The sequence below is a fragment of the Anopheles aquasalis genome, chromosome 2 (assembly GCF_943734665.1).
Source record: "Anopheles aquasalis chromosome 2, idAnoAquaMG_Q_19, whole genome shotgun sequence".
Lineage (NCBI taxonomy): Eukaryota > Metazoa > Arthropoda > Insecta > Diptera > Culicidae > Anopheles > Anopheles aquasalis.
The window spans coordinates 13,687,501-13,706,899 of record NC_064877.1 but is presented as its reverse complement, the minus strand read 5'-3'; the positions used below and the strand labels follow the sequence as shown (position 1 = coordinate 13,706,899).

General features: G+C 48.2%; 4 protein-coding genes across 4 annotated transcripts in view; 2 read left to right on the top strand and 2 right to left on the bottom strand.

Moving 5' to 3' along the window:
- LOC126571248 (mucin-5AC) overlaps positions 1–19,399 on the top strand; it is a 286,563-nt gene that overhangs the window by 29,482 nt on the left and 237,682 nt on the right. The gene's annotated exons all lie outside the window — the stretch shown is intronic.
- Positions 85–3,390, bottom strand: LOC126571259 (NAD-dependent protein deacetylase Sirt2-like). The gene is made up of 4 exons (XM_050229625.1): positions 2,663–3,390; positions 2,232–2,588; positions 1,763–2,142; positions 85–1,689 (listed from the first exon to the last, which is right to left on the bottom strand). Exons 1-4 carry the CDS (start codon positions 3,204–3,206, stop codon positions 1,198–1,200), a joined length of 1,773 nt encoding a protein of 590 aa, XP_050085582.1. The 5' UTR covers positions 3,207–3,390; the 3' UTR covers positions 85–1,197.
- LOC126571262 (DNA repair protein RAD51 homolog A) lies at positions 3,772–5,215 on the top strand. Its single transcript, XM_050229628.1, has 2 exons — positions 3,772–3,984; positions 4,053–5,215. The coding sequence occupies exons 1-2, from the start codon at positions 3,898–3,900 to the stop codon at positions 4,983–4,985; spliced, it is 1,020 nt and encodes a 339-aa protein (XP_050085585.1). The 5' UTR covers positions 3,772–3,897; the 3' UTR covers positions 4,986–5,215.
- LOC126571246 (protein similar) overlaps positions 5,304–19,399 on the bottom strand; it is a 124,991-nt gene continuing 110,895 nt past the window's right edge. Inside the window, exons 11-13 of the mRNA XM_050229599.1 lie at positions 16,506–16,969; positions 7,294–7,417; positions 5,304–7,202 (exon numbers count right to left, since the gene is read on the bottom strand). Of these exons, the coding sequence (XP_050085556.1) occupies positions 6,631–7,202; positions 7,294–7,417; positions 16,506–16,969 (1,160 nt within the window). The 3' untranslated portion in view covers positions 5,304–6,630. The remainder of the gene's footprint in view (positions 7,203–7,293; positions 7,418–16,505; positions 16,970–19,399) is intronic.

Sequence of the window (19,399 nt, the reverse complement as noted above, 5' to 3'; positions counted from 1 at the left end):
TCTGGATTAAGTGATGAAGTACGGTTCCGCATGGCTACTCGGTACCCTAGCAACACATCAAAAGTAAAGGTTGGTGAACACAAATTGAAAGTTGAATTTAATTTAGCCCCGGTTTATTACAAATATCTGCATCATAAATTGAACTGCCCTGCTTGCTTATATATAAATCGCTCTGTCTCTCTCTCTCTCTATCTCTACACTAGGCATCGGCTAAGTGCAGCAAAGTCCTTGCACAATGCGTTGCCCTTTGCCTCTAGCCGTGCACATCACGATCGATTACAAGTGCTTCTAACTGTAAACGGTAGCAGCGATAAGGAGAGCAAGTTCGCACAGCACAGCTGATCATCACGCGGCTAGGCGACGCGCAATCGTTTAGCAATCGTTTTCATCATCCATCATTGCGCCAGTTTGTGTGTTTGTGTACGGATGTAAAATATATGAAAAATATGTATATAATTTGTCTCGCCTCATCCTCGACATCGACTGGACTGCTGCCGTCGCCACGGATGCCGGATGAGCTACGGTATCATAAAATAAAGTTAATAGCATGCTAATTGCAATTTCTCTATATCCTTCCTTCCTTCTCAATCCCTCCATCCGACAGGTGACCGACGGCCGGCGATCGACGACAACGGTTCCACAATTGCACTCGTGATCGATGTTGCTCTCGCGCTACTGCAGTCCGCGGGAAGAGCGTCGATTTTGTTTTTTTACCCATTTGTCTACTGATCTGCTCTCGTCAGTTTGTAAGACGCGCTCTCCGTAGAAAAGGAACCAAAGTAGCGTGGAATAAAAAATCGCGCTAATCGGAAGCATGGGGTTTTTTTAGTGTGTTGTTGCTAGGTGTGACTTACACGACACAGTGTGCTACGGATGATTCTCTCCCCCCCCCCCCCTTTGTTTGCTTTCTAGGATGTTTCGAAAAATGCAGATCCATCGCAGCAGGCTAATCGATTAAAAATCACTTCTTTCAATCTCTTTCTCTTCTCTCTCTCTCCCTCTTTCTTAATCTGTCTCGCGAAGCCCGTTGAGAAGGAAGGGGGAAGTCACTTAAATTAGTCGAATAGGATCTCGGGCCAGGGCGCTTTGTAATAGAGGAAGAATGGTAGTAGAAGCATTAGTAGTAGTGATGGTAGTAGTAGAAGAAGAAAAAGACGAAATTGAAGCGGAAGGAGTAAGGGATTTAAAACGAATAATTTAGGTTTTGTCCTCAGAAGGAGACCCTTCCGGTTGCTGGTGGTGGTGGTGAGGGTGGTGTTGCTGCTGCTGCTGCTGCTCCTCCATCTCATGGTGTTGCACGTGCTGCTGATGAAGCTGATGATTATGATGATGATGATGATGATGCTGGTGATCATGATGTCGTTGCGCATGATGATGGTGGTGCGGATGATGCTGGTGGTGCTCGTGATCGTGATCGTGATGAGGATCAGTGGCCATCGCATGGACACTATCACTACTACCACCACCGTAACACACATCATTAAAATGTTCATCCTCGGACGTTACGGAACCATCATCGACGACACTCGCGTCATTAGCCACTGCCGTGTTGACAATCGGAATCGGCCCATTCACGGCAGCCGCTCCCGTTGCACCGACGGCCGGTGAAACCGTCGGCGGAATCGATGGTGTCGGTCGAATCGCTACAATTTTCGCGTGTTCCGTCTCGACGAGCTGCCGTAGTTCATCCTACAAACGAATGAAGGGAATACAAAGATCAGGGGGTGGTTAGACACCGGTCCGTCGCGGTACAAAAACTTACGCCCCAACCGAGCTGGTCAGCGAGAAAGAAGCAACCATCGTCACAGTTCCCGGTCCACGCCACATCCCGCCGGTTACCGGGCAGATCGAAGCATAGGCCCTCGCCGAACATCATCGAGCGGAAGAAGCCAAAACCACCGCCACCGACCTTATCGCGGTTGATCAGCAACCGCACGCAATCATCGTTGACGTACTCGACGAGCGACGCAAACGGTTGCACCGTCAGCGAGGTGCCCATGATGATCAGCAGATCACACTCGGCAAAGTCCTGATGGGGCAGCATGTGAAACCGTTCCGGGAGTCCCTCGCCAAAGAACACAATGTCCGGCTTGATGACACCACCGCACGGGCAGGTCGGCACTTCGTCGGCAAAGATTTTCTCTGCAAAGTACGAGTAAAGTAGGCGATTGATGCGATGGACGGGTGAGGGGGGTATCAGCTCGTTACCATGGTGATGGCACCGTACGTACCCTTGACGAACTCGAGGCTGTACGCGGTCTTGCACTGTAGACAGTGGTTGGTGTAGAAGGTGCCGTGCGCTTCCACGATCTTGTCCTCGTGAATGCCCGCGATGCGCTCGAGGGTGTCGATGTTCTGTGTGTAGTGGCGCACCAGCAGCCCCTTCTGCTCGAGCAGCCGGACAAAGTAGTGCGAAGGCGTCGGCTTGAACGTGCCGGGGTACAGCTCTTTGGCGAGCGTGAAGAACGGTTTCGGGTTCTGGTAGAGGTACTCCAGCTCGAAAATCGCCTGCGGGTACGGTAGGTTGTACTTCATCAGATTGTTGTACAATCCGGTATCGGGCGAACGAAAGTCTGGTATTCCGGCCGCTAGAAGAAGAAAAGATAGTGAATGCCGCTATCGCTCCGTATTCGAAAGGTCCACCCCGGGGGGGTTCTCTTACACGTGGATATGCCAGCACCAACCATCGTGACGATCTTCTTGAAACCTCCGTTCTTCCAGTGCTTGATGACACCCTCGACATCGACCGTTTCCAGGATACGGCGACCCGTACCGACGGTCGAGGCATCCTTTTCGTCGAATCCATCCGGAGAGTAGAATCCCAGCTTGTCCGACAGATACTGACGTATCCGTTCGATGCAGATCGGTTCCGTGCGATACGATTCACCTTCACCGTCGTCCTCCTCGCTATCGTCCGCGTACTGCGGGAACTCGGTAAGGACCGACGGATGTGACGGTCCGTTTATCGGTGCGATCGGAGCGATGGTCGGATCGGAGGCGGGTTCTGTGAGCGGAAGCGGCAACGCACCACCTACGACCGGAGGGACTGCGGCCGCCAGTACACCCCCCACGCTGGCCAGCAGACCAACGGCCGCTGCAGCGCCATCGCCAACGATCGAAGCTGGCGGAGGAGGCGGATGATGCGTTGTTGTTGATGATGCTGCAGCTGCCTCTGTTGTTGCTGTTGTTGGTCGTTCCTCGGACATTCCGACGGCGGCGGCGGCGATTCGGCGCACACCCTCAAGCAGGGCCTGGGTCACCGGGAACTGTTCCAAAGCACTCACGATCGGGGATCTGGCTACTACGCGGCAGAATACTCCGTTCGTCCGGAATCCGTTCGTCCCAGCCAGCTTCTTCGATCACGGAGGCGAAGTGTTTTCTCGCCGTCTCGCGGCCATATTGCAAAAGGTAGACGAAAATGCTTTTTCTCACTCACTCTCTCCTACAGGAAATCGGGCAGAGCGAGATAAAAAATTGCTCTAACAGCAGAATTGTAGGCCTTTGCTGCTATAAATTGGCAACCCTGCTCACAAGACCTGCTTCGGCCGCGTGGATGACACCAAAGATAGTTTTGGTGGAAAATTTCGGTATAGTTGAACATTTTCAGCGAGAATAATTCGCTTAGAATATTTTCAAATCATTTCCCATTCCTTCACGAACGATTTGCTTACCTAAATTACCCCGACAGAGCTCCCAGAACGCAATGCGCGCCTTTTCTACGTTGTTGACATTTCATGATCTTTCTTGAAATCTACGTTCCAAACAGCCGCCGTTTCCGCGATTTACTCTCCGTTTAATTAATCTGCATTTATCTGCTTTTCTGGAGTGCATGTCGTAAGAAACTCAGGATTCGTAGTGAACTGGATTCCGCAACCAGTACAAAACAACCCTCTCAGGATGGCGCAAATGGAGAAATCCATTCAATCCGCCTCAACGGTGGAAGACGACGAGCATTACGGACCGCTGCTGATCGGGAAGCTAGAGGTTTGACGAATTTGTGAACTATCTTGCGGACTTTTCTCTACTCTGAACCACTTTCCCATCATCCTCAGGGTAATGGAATAACGAGTGGCGATGTTAAGAAGCTGGCCGAAGCTGGCTTCCACACGATCGAGTCGGTGGCGTTTGCGCCGAAGAAGCAGCTGCTCACCATCAAAGGCATTTCGGAGGCGAAGGCGGACAAAATACTGCAGGAAGCGACCAAACATGTGCCGATGGGATTCACCACGGCCACCGAATGGCACCAGAAGCGCTCGGAGATCATACAGCTAACGACGGGATCGAAGGAGCTGGACAAGCTGCTGGGAGGCGGAATCGAAACCGGTAGCATTACGGAAATGTTCGGCGAGTTCCGGACCGGTAAAACGCAACTCTGTCACACACTAGCCGTCACCTGCCAGCTTCCGGTTAGCCAGAACGGGGGTGAAGGAAAGTGCCTGTACATCGACACGGAAGGAACGTTCCGGCCGGAACGGCTGCTAGCGACAGCCGAACGCTACAAGCTTGTCGGGACCGACGTGCTCGATAATGTGGCGTTCGCACGAGCCTACAATACGGATCATCAGATGCAGCTGCTTATGCAAGCCTCGGCCATGATGGTCGAGTCGCGATACGCACTGATCATCGTGGACAGTGCCACCAGCCTGTACCGGACGGATTACTGTGGGCGAGGGGAGCTGGCCGCACGCCAGGGACACTTGGCAAAGTTTCTGCGCATGCTGCTGCGGCTAGCGGACGAGTTCGGGGTTGCGGTCATTATCACCAATCAAGTCGTGGCGCAAGTGGATGGGGCGGCAATGTTCAATCCGGATCCGAAGAAACCAGTCGGCGGTAATATCATAGGGCACGCGTCCACTACTCGGCTTTATCTGCGCAAGGGGCGCGGAGAGACGAGAATATGTAAAATTTACGATTCACCGTGCCTGCCGGAGAGTGAGGCAACGTTCGCCATCAATCCGGATGGAGTAGGCGATGTGAAAGAGTAGTGCTGCCGCTGTGCTGTAACGGATTAACCGACGACTCTGTACATTTACTGTTATTCACATTCGAGGAAAGAGTTCCTTTTTAATATTAAATAGCCAGCTAGACCTGGCCAGGTGACGTACAAACATACAGGGAATAGTATCTGTCGCTGAGAAAGATCCATCCGAAACGAACGAACGAACGAACTGCTGTCGCCGCTTTCTTGATCCAGCCTACTTGATAGAGAGCTACCGTAAATTCATCTAAATGGCCATCGTTTCAGATGCTTCAGATCTTCGAACAAGCGCCACGAACAATAAAGGACAATCAACCAATCGAAATGCTTTCCATGCTTTATTCTCTAAATAGTGTATATGCTGTTGCTGCTGCTGCTGTACGAGTTACATTTTTTTTACGAGTATAAGGTTATTGTATCGAAGTAGAAGAAGAAAATATAACGAACCGAATCGGGTTTAGAAAGTTTAGTTCATTCTGTGCTTTAACGAAGGACTTTTTTTCCTGTGGGAACTGATGGGAGGGAAGAATTAACACCAAACCACAATACACGCTAGCCAGGCCTAAAACACTAGATTCTCTATCATTCTCACTACCACCGTTGTTACGTACAGATAAGGGGGTCCTCTTACACCTAGAACATCATAACATTACACATCCTTCAGGATAAGCGAATGCCGATCTCGTGGGAACATGATTGCTAGCTAACCGGTTTGCTTGTCGATGAATATAAAAATTGTGCTATTGTGGCGTGAAGCTAAACAAAAATAGGAAACCAAAATGCAAATGGGGGTCACTCGAATCGTAAAATGGTATTTTTTACTTGTGCAGACTGAACACAGAAAATGCAAATGTTCCCTTGGTGATTCCATTGATTGCTGCGCTGGTTTCGGTTGTACGTTCGACCCCTGATTGACACTGTATCGCTGTAGATAAAATTGGCTGTAATATATATTACCTACATGCTACTACGTCTCGCTTGATCTACTTCTTATTACGCTAACGAATTGTTGTACTTGGTATCCCTTTGTCCTGATCTGGCGTTATTTGTAAAGAGGGGGAAGGGTGTGTGCGATCGTAGTTGTTATCCTGCAGAATATGTCCCCTATCCTAATCTAATGTCTGTTTCGTTTCTTTTCTTCTATTTTTCTTTGTTTCCTTTAGTGTTTCGACTGATATTGTAGTGATATTGTACTTTACTGGTTTTCCTTGATCGGCGGAATAGTTTTCTGTTGCTCGTAAGCAGAGGTAAGGCCCTCACCCTTCGCGGTCGTTCCTTGCTGTGCGCTCGCAACGTCATTTGTAAACCTGCTTTCATTTGTGAAACCATTTAATGCACCATGGAGGTGAGCATTCCAGCATCCCAGACTATCGGAATTGGTCCGTTCGGTGTACGACTCATTTCGTATAGAGAAGATAGTGATTCCATTTACACGCTAGCGTTTACTGCTATCCAGAAAACAAAGTGCCGACACTCACTAGGCTAAACTAAAGATAAATCAAATCCAAACACTTGAACCCGTGCGGAAAAAGAAAAAACTAATCGGTGCCAAATGCATATAAAATCGTAAGACAATAGAAAAAAAAACAAGAGAAAAAATGGGAAAATCGGAAAAATGAATGTGGCCAAAAAACTTAAAGAACCTCCGTCAATCATTTCAACCCATGCTGGAGCGCATCCTGGGCGGCAATCGTACGGAAGCAGCCAAACCGGGCGTCCGCACGAGCATTGAGCTCCTGTTCCAGCGGTAGATTTAGGCCCGGATCCAGTGCAGCCAGCAGGTTACCCTCCGATGTATCACCGAGGAGCTCCGCGGACAGCTGTGCCGTCGGTGTACTGGACATTGATGGTGAAATGTGTCCAGTGGCCACATTGCCACCGTTACCGGTAGCAGCAGCACCACCACCACCACCACCCGCGAGAAAATCTCCGTACGATGCCAGAGTGAGCTTTTTCGGATCGAGCTGACCGGCCTGAATCGCACGCCAGATCTCCATGTCGGTCGGAGTGAGCAGACTGGGCGAAACCGTCATCATAAATTCATCTGCAGCTCGTGCGGCTCGTCGCTTCTGTGGTTCTGGATGGAGCCCACCTGTCGCGATGCCCCCGTTACCGGTCTGGATGGTGAGCGGACGAACGATCGCATCGTTCAGCATCAGTGCTTGGCCACCGATCAGTGGGTTGGTGGACGAGAACAGCACACCGGTATCATCATCTTCGCCAACTGGAAGGAAAAAAAAAACGGGGAACAGAAGAGCCGATTAGATTATTACTTCATCAGCAGGCGATTTAGGAACTCGGGAGAAGTTACTTACGATTCATGAGAAGGTTTGCCATGTTGTTGTCATCGTCGTTGGCAGATGGTATGTCCGTTGCCATGGCGTTACACTGTACTGTGTCATCGATCAGCTGTTCCGGTGGTGCCAGCGGAATGGTGTCCTGCAATGATGGAGTGGAGCGGACAGAAGGTTGTTAGTGGACGCAGCTGAGGTAAGGTTGGTCAATCCGTCCTCGCTTTCGAGGATGTTTTCTTTTTCTTTCTGCAATGGTGGTGGTAGTGTGTGCATTGTGGTGGACAGTAGACATTTGTTTGATTCCCTAATTGGTTGCGATAGAGGTAATTGGTTACTAGTACACTAAATATTAAGCTAATGGTTCCGGAGAATGGGGTTTCATTGCATGATGAGATCAAATTGAAGAATTTGAGCTTAGCAACCAACCATTTCAAACATTTATCAAATTGATGACATAATTAAAAAGCTTTTTCTCATTTCTAAAACTAAAAGAAGAGCAAAAAATGCAAGTTTAAATACAATAGTAATAGTTTGAATTAATTAGCGGTAATAAGCGAACCCCAAAAAGGTCAAATCTCACCCTGCAGCAGAGCAGGAAATGAACAAAATACCTCTCGAGCAGAGCTATACGGTAGCTTCTTTTAAGCTTCTTAACGCCATTGTCTTTGAAGTTCCCGGCCCTAACTAATGAAGGAGCGGTTTGAGACCGCCCCTCTTTCAGGCCGGATTAAAGCGCTTCCGAGAGTCACCATCTCGTCACCATCGCGTCTCATATCGATCCAAATGTGCTCAAAAAACACAAAAGACATCCGGAGGCCGGAAGCACGAAGCTACGGCGCTCCTGCCACGGCGGTCTGGCGGTGCAACCAGAAAGCCATTCATCGAGAAAACCACCCATTAATCCTTCCGCTAGGCTCGTCTCAGCAAAACTGCAACAACACCAGACGCAGTCTCGCACCGGGAGGCCTTTTCAGAGCCATATAGCTCGGCCGTCGATGGTAGTGCCAGACGGACTGCACCGAGTTCGTCTGTCCGTGGCAGGGAAAGTTCAACATCCTCTCAAGTGCGGCTCGCTCGTCAGTCCATCGCCCTCGTGTACGCTTACGTAACCAGAGGATAAGCACGAAGAGAGAGAGACAGAGAGAACAGGAGCGAAAGAAAGTGCAAACGATGCTCACCAAAAACCGAAGAGAAAGAATGAAAAAGCTAGCGTGGGACCACAGTAAGCGAATTTCCCTTCAATGACGCCACGCCAACAACGCGTGACGTCATCATCTAGCAGGTTGCTCAGCATCGGAGAGTGCATTCGGCTGTTCCCGAACCGAACGCAAGCTTCGTGCTCGTGTGTTATCCGAGCAGGCGAACACACCGACACACTAGTGTGCCACGAGGACATGCGGCCACCATGATTAGTAGCGCGAAAGTGAAATATGTTGGCCAGAGCAAGTGGGGGAAGCGGAGGAGAGCGACCCACATTGGTGACGCACCCACCCAGTGGACTGGACGGGAGTTTGTGAGCTTAAAAAACGCGAGCGCCAGGATGATGGATGATGCTTGGAACTGATCGCGTTCCGCCGGGAGTAAAACCGACATCTGGCTCCTGATGGCGTGTCCGATTACTACTTGGCCTACTTTACTGGCAGCTGCCGTGCATCACGTGCGCTGTCGTGGAGCCTTTTCGTTTACATTCCTTCCGTTAATGCATTCTCCCATGACGGATGTGTTGCTCTTTGACAGGGCAGACTGCTGCTGCTGCTGCTGCTGCCGCCGTCACCGCCGCCTGGAGGAATCGTCAAACAAAATGTAGAACACACACCAAAAAAAAACACACAGATACACACACCATTTGCAGGGATAAAGAAAGAAAAGAAAACACCACTCGTGGACGATTGATCCAAGGGTCTTGGTTTTTTTTGTTCGGGATTTTTTGTTCGTTTATTTATTTATTTTTCACATTTTCCACCAACCCCGCCCCGGGGTCCCTCTGCCCCCACTGCCCCGTGTCCCAGCCAGCCTTCCTTCCTTTCTCTGTCCCCCCTGTCCTTGTCTGCTACCGATCCTGCCGCTCTTGGGCATCTTCTACTAACTAAAACCTTTCTCTGCTAGCTCCGGATTGCTCACACAGATTGCTGGAAAATTCACGATATTTTCTCCAAGCCACCACCCCCCCACCAGGGGCGCTAATCTGGTAGTTCTGTTTAATTTTTTGATTTCGAAAGTTTTAGCATTTACTTGTGGTTGAGAGTGAGAGAGAGAGAGAATGAGAGCGAGAACGGGTTACTACCACTGCATGTCTGGCAACGTTTGCTACACATAAGTTCGATTTATTGCCCTCTCTGCGCTTCTGATTTTACGATCCTCGGTTTTTTCTTCCTCCACCACCCGCCGACGTTCCGGTAAAAACATTTACCAATGCTTATATTTATATGTATATGTATATACTGGGACCTACTAGCTAGAACATGATTAATCATATAAGTCTTTTGGAATAATTTTCGCTCTCGTCACCTGCTGCCGCCCCTCCACTCCGCTTCGCACAGTTCGCATCCCTTGCACACCGGACAGCCCTGGACAGTGTGATGTGTTTTAATGTTTTGTGTAAGAAGGGCTGCCGTCCGGTTTCTTTAGTAGTCTGTTCCGTGTTTGTGATGTTTTAATTTTAGTGTTTATTTTCTGTTTTCTGGTTTTCCGTTCGTATCCTATGCTTAATCATTATCATGGCGACATTTAAATTGCAATAGGTTCTGATGTTTTGCTTTAGATGGTTTGCTTATGCTTCACGCGCTTCACCGATTAGATGAGATTGCCTGAGTTTTTGAAGCGTTTCCAGTTGCGGCCTTTTCTACTCTCTTCTACCATTTCTACGATCGTGATTACAAACATTTGTTTGCAGCTTACCCTACGGTGGAAGAAGAGGACGAGCGCTTCGAATGCTACGGGTTTTTTTTTGAAGAAACGTTTTTATTACGCGCCATAGAATGGATGTTTGCGCTCTAGGCTCTATGTCTCTGTGAATGGTGTGTGATCTCATATCCGGGGACAGAAATAAGGCGATCGCTAGGAGACAGCGCGATAGACAGGGATAGAGAGAGAGAGTTGTGGTTGAAGGATGGAGTAACCCAAACGCACGCCCTTACTCACTATAATCGAAAGCTCAAACGAAGAAGGTGCGAAGATGATTTGGATCGTAACAGGGACGGAAATTGTTCGCCTAACTTCTTCTCCTTCCTCTTCTTCTTCATCTTCTTCTGACTTGATCGCTCCAATCGCCTTTTTTGGCCGAGTAACGCACCAGATACCAAAAGATGCCGAGAAAACGAGTTCGTCAACGTCAAGCTTCATGGCCCTTCGTTGCCGTCGTCGTCTTCCTCGGTTAGATTGCTGTCTTTGATTGTATTCTGTCTGTTAGGCATTGCTCCGAATGGGTTTTTTTTCTTCTGTTCCGTTAATGGATTTTTGCTTCGGTGGTTCTACGGATTTTATTACTTTTTTGGATCGTCGATCGTGTCACAGTAGCACAGTTTTGATTTTACGAAATTGCTCATTAGCCAGCATCCACCACGTGCGCCACGTTGCCGTTTACGATTCGATCCGACCGACAGCGAACGCGATGCCTCGCGACAGATCCAAAACGATCCCCACAGACACCATTCCACAGCCAAATATGACTGACTCCAACACTCGTCACTTATCCCTACAAGCTAAATTACACATCTCGCCCGCAACTCTCTTCCATTTTGCAAGTCAATTATACCTCAAACGATACATTCAACAACAATATGTACGGCACCGTGAATTGTGTTTGTGATTTTGTCTGTGTTTGTATAATAGTAAAACAACCTTTTGCGATCCAGCTTTCTTACTTGTTGCTGCTTCGTGTGGACTTTGCCTAATCAGTTCTTTTGGTATTGTATTTGATTCCATTCCGCACTTTCATCCTTTCAGTGCCACGAACGAACGAAGCACAGTTTCTTGAAGTTTCTATGCCAGCACTGGAGGTAAACTAAACCACCTAACAATTGTTACAACCGAGTGCAACTCAATTCGAACATTTGAGGGCATTCACAGATAAGGAAACAGATTTGCACATCCTGTAAAACTGATCACTTTTAATGATAATTCTGATTTAATCTAAAAAAAAAACACTACTTGGAGTTCTCTGACTAGACGTTTAACTTTCACGCGTTCTCTTTAATAATGGTGTTTCTGAAGCATAATATATTTCCATCGGTTCAAATGTAAGGGATCAACAATCATTCTTGGTGTATTAATGTTTTCGTTCTCTTCTTTAATCACGCGCATTCCGTTAAATCTTTTCCGCATTCCTTTCCCGAACTGCTCTCGCTCTGCTAAAACCTCATAAACTCTCATTAACAATGTGTCACTAACATTCCCTATCCGGCACTCCGGCATTGCTGACTCACTGACTAAACCTCCCAAAACAAACCTCCTCCGTCTAACGCACACCGCGAGCAAACGGTTTCAATTTTTGCGGGGATCTGAGGACAAAAGGAAGCGGACATAAAACTTATCGGATGTATCAGTCAATCGTATATATTGAATTTCACCACCACCACCACCACCGTTGCCGTTTAAATGGTGCTCAATATTTGCGTGGTATCCATGCAACAACAGTTTCGAGGAGACTACTACGTGGATGCTACATCCGGTAGATTAGATAAATAGTGACTTGACCTCTTTTTTTTTTTGTTGGTTTGCTGACCAGCGACGCTACTCCTGTACGCAGAACACGCTGATAATGGCGCTGCACAAATCGCTTGATAATAATGACTTTCGATAATGCTTTAAACACACTAATCCACGCACCGTGCCCCGGTGAGTGTGTTGCTTTCTAATTTTTGCTGATACGATAATATTCGTGTGTATAGTTATTATTCTCCTCGCCTACTCGACGATCCTTCCTAATATTAACTGTCATAAGTGTGAGTGAGTGAGTGGCTTACTATGCGCCGCTTATCGTTATTAATTGTGACAGACCAACAGAACGCAACCGTTGTCGTCGTCTCTGCCGTATGCACCGTTGTTCCAACCGTTGTGGGCGAACAACTGTGTATCGTAAATGTGTTCTTTACAGAATAAAGCTCTGGATTTGGCTGTGGTTACCGCGGTTACAAATTTATAGGGGAGGTCGTCATCAAGAAGAACTTTTACTTTGGTTTGCATTGCATTCCATTGTTCATGTTTCGGAGAGGCCGGTTTCGATCAGTACGTGTTGTTTTTGGGGGGGAGGTTAGTCAAGAGAGTGTTTGTTTATATATTTATAGAGAATGTATTTTGTATTTGTAACTCCGTAACAGTAACGGAAGTTTGGATAAATGTCTGTTTCACCACCACGCTCGACACGTTTACTACTCTAGTTAAAGACGTGATTCTAAAGATTAAAGCTTATCGTAATATTGTTTTTTTTTTAAATGATTTTTGATTTTATTATAATGCTATGCATGTTTTATCTGTTACCATTTTAGCCGAATGCCTTGGCAGTGCTACGTGAAACTACCGGCCCGTTACCTGATCCGTTACCACACGATGGAGAACACACTACAGGCAAAATGTATGTAATGTATCGAAAAGCCAAATGCCCAAGCGCACTCTGATCTTGGCATTGGCGTGCAATTTTTGCGTAGTTGGCAGTAGGTGGCATCGTTTTAGATGGCGACGCCATTAATGAAACGCGCGACCAACCGGAGACGCGGTGGTAGGGTAGGGGAAGGAGGATCGGTGCCATTGGCCCAAAATGCACACGGAGAGCAGCACAGCAGCACCACACTCACGCCGAGCAGTAGAAGCATTAAGGTAGTGGCGGCGACGTAACACGGGTGATGTGTTAATTATATAACACGGGAAGTGTTTATAGTTTTACTGTCGGTGCCTATATTTAGCTCAGAATCCAATCCAATGCCATTCACATGCACACATTAAAACGGTAGAACAACGGTCCTTGAATGACGCGATGTGCATCCAACCCGTGCAGCAGTTGGTGCATACCGGGACACACCCATTCCGAAGACGTCAAGCGCAAAATTGCACCTAATCTGCGCGCTCAAAGTCTGCGCACCGACGACGCTCAATTACAATGCTCGCTGAAAGAAAATAAAGCAGCGAAACAGAAGAATTGTGCGATAGTTGTACCGTTACTATCAATGAAAGATATCAATGGTTGCTGGCGCCTACTATGAGGCGCAACTAGTGTAGCCGCTCGTAATTTTGACCCAATCGTACCATAAGAATGGAGGCGCCTAGTAACCCCCGAGATGGAGGCGCCTAGTAGCCGGTGTAAAAATCGGTAAATTTGAGCTGCATAAAAACGATGAAACTAACGTACCTAGCAGCCGTACTAGCCACGATCAAAAGGCAATGCTTACTGCATTGCTATTCATTTGCACTTTCGTTTTCATCAACCGTAGTTTGTCTCCTGTTGCTATCCTTATCTATTTTCCATTGTACGATGCGTTTCGGTCTGCATTTGTATTCGGGGATTTGCTATGTTTTACTTTTATTTCCATGCTTCAGAGGTATATTCGTTTGTATTTGTTGTTTTGTTGAGGGTCGTTTGTTTGTTTTGTTCATTTCTGTTCGATTTGTTTTCAAAGAGGTAATACGTTTCCACACATGCACACTCTCACACATACTCTCACATACACAAGCGCGGTTGCTATTGATATAACGCTTTGCTTCAATGTTGTGCAACGTGCAGCCATGCCTCTCGCTTAGTTTCCTTCAAGAATTCCATTGGAATTTAGCATCTATGATCATCAACTTTGATAATAGCTTTGCAATCAATCATTACAGTAATGACACGGTAGAACGCTTCTAGCTTGCGTTTCAGAGAATTCCAGCAAGCGAACCATCGCTTTATGCAGCTGTTTTTCGCCGATTCGTTTATTCATCTGATTCATTTTTACCTTACTACCACGCTAACGCCTTACTTTACCTCGTCGGTAAGCTTATGAAATAGTTTAATTGATTTGTACAGCGCACGCGCGCAGCCGACGATTGGCTGCCACTGCCATATGATCTCTTTGAGCTTCAGTAAAGATCAGAACCACGAGCGATCTAGAACGACGCGAGAGTAGGGCCTTGGTGTAGGATGTTGATGATTTTGTTTTTTTGTTTGTTTCGGGGCGGAAAGAGGGATGTCCATATCTTGTAATACGATAAACTATTACTGGTTTGTGTATCGAACCAACAAACAGAGAGAACGAAACATGTTTAGTAATGGAGTCTCCGAATCCTTTTTTTTTTGTAGGAAAAGATTACTTCCACTCAAAATGTCCAAAGGTTTAAAGATATTTAGATTTAATTGCCCTAGCACAATCGAGAATGAAATGGCAAACGTGAAATACACAATGCACCACTCACTGCTCACATCTTCATGCAGGAGGAGGCAGGGCAAGGACTCATCGCACTCATCGTTTAATCATATTGAGTTCGTACGCATTGGGAGAGGTTGATAAAAAAGTCTCGATCGAATTAAAGCTTCTACCATTTGTCCTTTGTACAATTGCCGAAATGAAGCAAAAAGGAGTGAAGCCAAAAGGGGAAGTGGGGAAACAGAACGATAACGTTCATTCTCCGTTTTCCCGCGCATTGGCAGTTCCCTCCTCACGCGCATGCCCATTTGTTTCTTTTGTAGGTTTTTGTATGCCTTTGCTTCTTTTGTATTAATGTATTTGTACCTTTGGAGCTCACGAATAATTTTCACAAACATCGTAACCGGCAGCAGCCCCCGGACAGCAGCAGCGTGGCGGGGTGGCGTGTGCAACCACGCGATCGGAACGATCGATGGGACACCCCACCCTGGACGCGCCCGCAGTGCTTGGGGGCATGGATTCCCTTTTTTTGCCGCACGAATTTGATGCAATGCAAGATTTTATGTTTCTTTTTTGCAAAACGCTGAACTGAAAATGTATTATCATAACTTATGCTTTCCGCTCCTCGATCCCGGTTACCCTTTGTCGCAATCAAGCCCTGGCTCTCGTACTCGGTTTTCACTTCTATTTTACTCTTTTATTATTCTTCTCTTGCTCCCTCTCTTTCTCGTTGTGCCAATCAGTGATAGGTGAGGGAGATGTCCTAAATAGTTGAGTGAAAATAAGCCAAACTATAGACTTTGAGAGAACGAACGAGCTCAAATAAGTATAACGAAGAGTAAACAAAGATGTTGGTGTTTATTAAACAACTAGCAAATATCTCGACGACACTTTCGAATCTCGCTAATGTTTTTTTTTTAGAAACTCTTATCTGAGGCCTTGTATCAAAGCAAACGAAAGATAAGTTACCGGAAGAGCTCTAGTGCCGCTAGCCTGGCAAACCATTGACGAAAGAAGGCGGACTGAAGACGGACAGAAACCGTATAATGAAGAACATTCCAGTAATGATACGACACGTGGCTGTACCACTCTCATGCGCACACATACACATTCCTAAACATTACATACACACACACACCCAAACACGGACACACGTGATACGCATGAGACCCCTTATTGTTAGTAGCAGTTCCCTTCGATGACTTAACAGCATTGAATGCCCCACTTTTTGCACTAGACAGCCGTTTTGCACTTGGTTTGTATGTGTCTCTTTCTCCCCCATGCTCTCTCGCTCCGCTTAGATTTTCTGTCTTGATTCTCGTTTACTCATTAAAAAAAGGTTTCCTTCCTCTGTCGCGCTAGCCCTTTTCAATCTCGGTTTCATAATTCCTTTCTTCCGCTCCGCTTACCTCGTGTTTTATAAACTATAAATTATATCAACTATCACAGTAATTGGGTTTTTACACATCGTCGCAATGCTGCACGATCGCACTTTTGCTCTTGACCTCTCTCGCGTCTACTACTATTGCGCGCCCTCTCGCTCTATCGGCATCGAGTTGCTCTAGTTCCATTCCTTCCTTCTCTAGATAATCCTTTTGTACACCATCCTAACTAACTCACACCCCCCCCCCCCCCCCGCCCCCCGAGGTGCTGAATGATTTCCGTTATCGAACCATCGACCCGAAGGATAGTTTGTGTGCGCCGTTTAAGCACGCTCGTTCGGCTACTGCTGCTCAACGCACACTCACGTATCCTCGGCCTCTGGGGAAATCATCCTCGCACCACCGTCCACCCACCGTCGAGGAGTGGAGGAGTATCCGCTCTCCTACCGCTTCGCTTATCTCTCTACTATGCTTTGGCTGCTTTGCTGGGACGGGGAAAACAACTGTAGCCCGCACTTACATCGCAACCACTGACGAGTAGGTTCATCAGCACCGAGTTGCCGGACTGCTCCTGGAGCAGCCCACCGGCTCCACCGTTCGCTGCACCGTTTGGCCAGCGACCACCGGCCGATCCGTCCTGTACCAGCTTCGACTTGGACTTGAGCTTTTGTGGCAACGGCGACGGTGCCATCAGCTGCTGCAGTAGCTGTGGTGCTGACGTGGACGACGACGACGACGACGAAGACGATCCCGATGGCCGCAGACGCTTGTAGACTTGCGGTTGTTCGATAGCAGCACCAACTCCTTCGTTGGCACCGGCTAGCGTGCGCTTATTGTTGCCATTAACGGTTGTACCGGATGGCACTTTTTTCGACATCGCTTTCGCTACCTGTTGCGGGATGGCTTTTGCCGGAGCAACGGCGTTGCTCAGGGTACCGTCGCTATCGTTGAGCTGCAGCAGATCCTCGAACTTCCACGTGTCGCCTACAATGAAGATAGATTATGAGATAAATTGCGGGAAAAGGGGGGATGATTTAAGCTGCATGCGAAGCAACTACCCCTCGGTTTCCTCGAAGTATTCTGTACCAAAAGAAGAGTCAGCCCAACGCACCACGCCTAGGGCGCCATTGATGCAGTCCCACTAATGTGCTCCGGAATGAATGTGTAACGTTAAAAATAACGTTGAAAAGTTGATGAACTTTAACGCATCCTTGCCTGATTTGCCTGATTGAATAGTGTTCTCGCGCAATAGCACACAGAACGCCGCATTATCGCCAAAGTGGCTATCATCGTGCCCTGTTACACCATCCGATGAAAGAAAGGAAACCGTTCTCGGTCCGGACCACCATGCGGCCACACCACCATCGACGCTTCGATCGATCGATGAGGAGAAGAAGGAGCAGCAGCAGCAGCAGCAGCAGTAGTGAAGGACTGTCCCAAAAGGAGGGATTGGCGGGCTGACGGGAGCGGGCGCGCGCGTGTGATATAAAAAGAAATTCCCGTTTATTTTCGTGTTTCACTTCGCACCGTTCCTCGACAAGAAGCAGCAGCAGCAGCAGCAACGAGGGAATTGGAACCGTTCTCTGATTTGCTTTCGAGTGTCACACCACACGCTGCCGCTGCTGTCTTGTCGGTTGCTTTTCACTTTCGTTTCCCTGCTAGTTCCTTGGGTTTCAAGTGTCCCACTTTTCCCGCTTCCCACGGAACCTGACTGGCTTGAAAGTGCTAAAAAAGAATTTCCCCGCGAAGCGCGAAATGCAGCTCGTGTGCATGCTGCAGTGATGGGTGTTTATTGGCCGAAATGTGGGCTTCATAGTGGGCGCAGTACCGTGTGCACCTATCAGACTGCACGGCGTGTCCACCCACTGGTATTATGCTTCTCAAAACACCCACAATTTAGCCTCCGGACCACTGCGCACACAAGCGCTGTTCCTTTGTTGTTGTCGGCTTTGTGTAACCGAAGCGCACCAGCGTGGCAGACGCGAAAGAAAGCCAAACGGATTCGGTAACGGAAAACCGACCACCTCACGTTGCTGTTGCCGCTGTTGCTGGTGCATACATCAGCTGGTGGTGGACACCTACACCATGTTGACCACCATAAGCGCACCGCACAGACAGACTAACGGTGCTACTGCTCCACTGAAATGTGATTCTCCGCATCCCAGGCGCGACCGGGAAGCGGATGCGCCGATTCCGATATCCTACTGGCGACTCCCCGCGTATGGGGAACATGCTCCACACCCTCAGCTTCATTTCCTCTTTTCCTCGTGTTAGTGAGCAACAGATCACGCGGTGGAAATTTTAAAAATACCTTCCTCCCAGCCAGACCCAGCCCGCCACGGTTTTCCCAACCCCCCCGGGGTGAGAAGTGGAAGATGGAAATTGGAAAGTGAAGAGCAACACGACCGAGGAGCGGGCCGGCGACCGTTAAAAAAGCGCGCGCAACGGATTTGCTGATCACCGGATCAGCTGAAAATGCTCGTCTCGGCTCGTCTGCAGTGGCCGGATTTGGTTTGGTGGGTGGTGTTCTAATGGGGAAACGGAGATTCCTCTCGATGGATGCGGTTTTCGTTTGCACATTGCCACGACGTAGCGCCGTGAAACGCAGCTCTTCACGATTTGGTGGTAGTGCTCCATCATTATTTGGGCAGCTATTTTTAGTCCCAAGCGCGGGCGCACCCCGATCGTGTGATGGTGCAGAAGAGCAAAGCGCCCGATTACCTTTCCTCCTTTCGTGGTCTACGCGAATCATTGGAAGCTGGTGCAAGACGGCGATGGCATTCCGGAACACGGGCCGGCATGCCGGGATGCCGGTATGCCAAGCGATCACCAAATGGCAATGGTATAATGAAGCAATTTACCCGCAATCTAAAACGATCGCTATCAGATACATCTCTTAATTATGAATATAATCCACCGACAAACATTAACATTGAACACTGTGTGTGCTGCGACCTTTCCCCGTGATGATAATTGCTTTCTCAAACGAAGCCGCTTCAATTTGGTTTCATTTTGGTTCGTGGCTCTGATGGGTGTGCTTTCCATTGGTGCAACGCGCACGCACACCGTAATCCGTTCTGTGGCCCTCAGCGCACGCCTAGGCGTTCAGCGTGAGTTCTTTGTTTGTTAGATGTTTCGCGCACGGTTTAACACCATTCATCGAGGTGCGCACCATTGTGTGCCAGTCCATTTGGCACCTTCCTTCACAACGCGATCACGACGACGAACGGCGATTGGCATGATGCTAATAACCGCTAATAGAGGACCCGAGAGCGGGGCCTTCACAATCGTGCAAAACCCAGCAACCCAAGGACGCAGTGCCTTAGCTGTTGGTCTGGGAACTAGTTATTTTTTTTTTTGGGGTACAGAATACTTCGGGGCAACAACCGTAAAACCGTTCTGGATCTCGATCGT

Bases quoted from the DNA above. Each gene is read 5' to 3' on its own strand.
- LOC126571262 (XM_050229628.1), top strand. From the start codon at position 3,898: ATGGCGCAAATGGAGAAATCCATTCAATCCGCCTCAACGGTGGAAGAC. The intron at 3,985-4,052 runs GTTTGACGAATT...CATCATCCTCAG, and splicing joins TGCTGATCGGGAAGCTAGAG to GGTAATGGAATAACGAGTGG.
- LOC126571259 (XM_050229625.1), bottom strand. From the start codon at position 3,206: ATGTCCGAGGAACGACCAACAACAGCAACAACAGAGGCAGCTGCAGCA. The intron at 2,589-2,662 runs GTAAGAGAACCC...TTCTTCTTCTAG, and splicing joins TGGTGCTGGCATATCCACGT to CGGCCGGAATACCAGACTTT. The intron at 2,143-2,231 runs GTACGTACGGTG...CGTACTTTGCAG, and splicing joins CAGCCTCGAGTTCGTCAAGG to AGAAAATCTTTGCCGACGAA.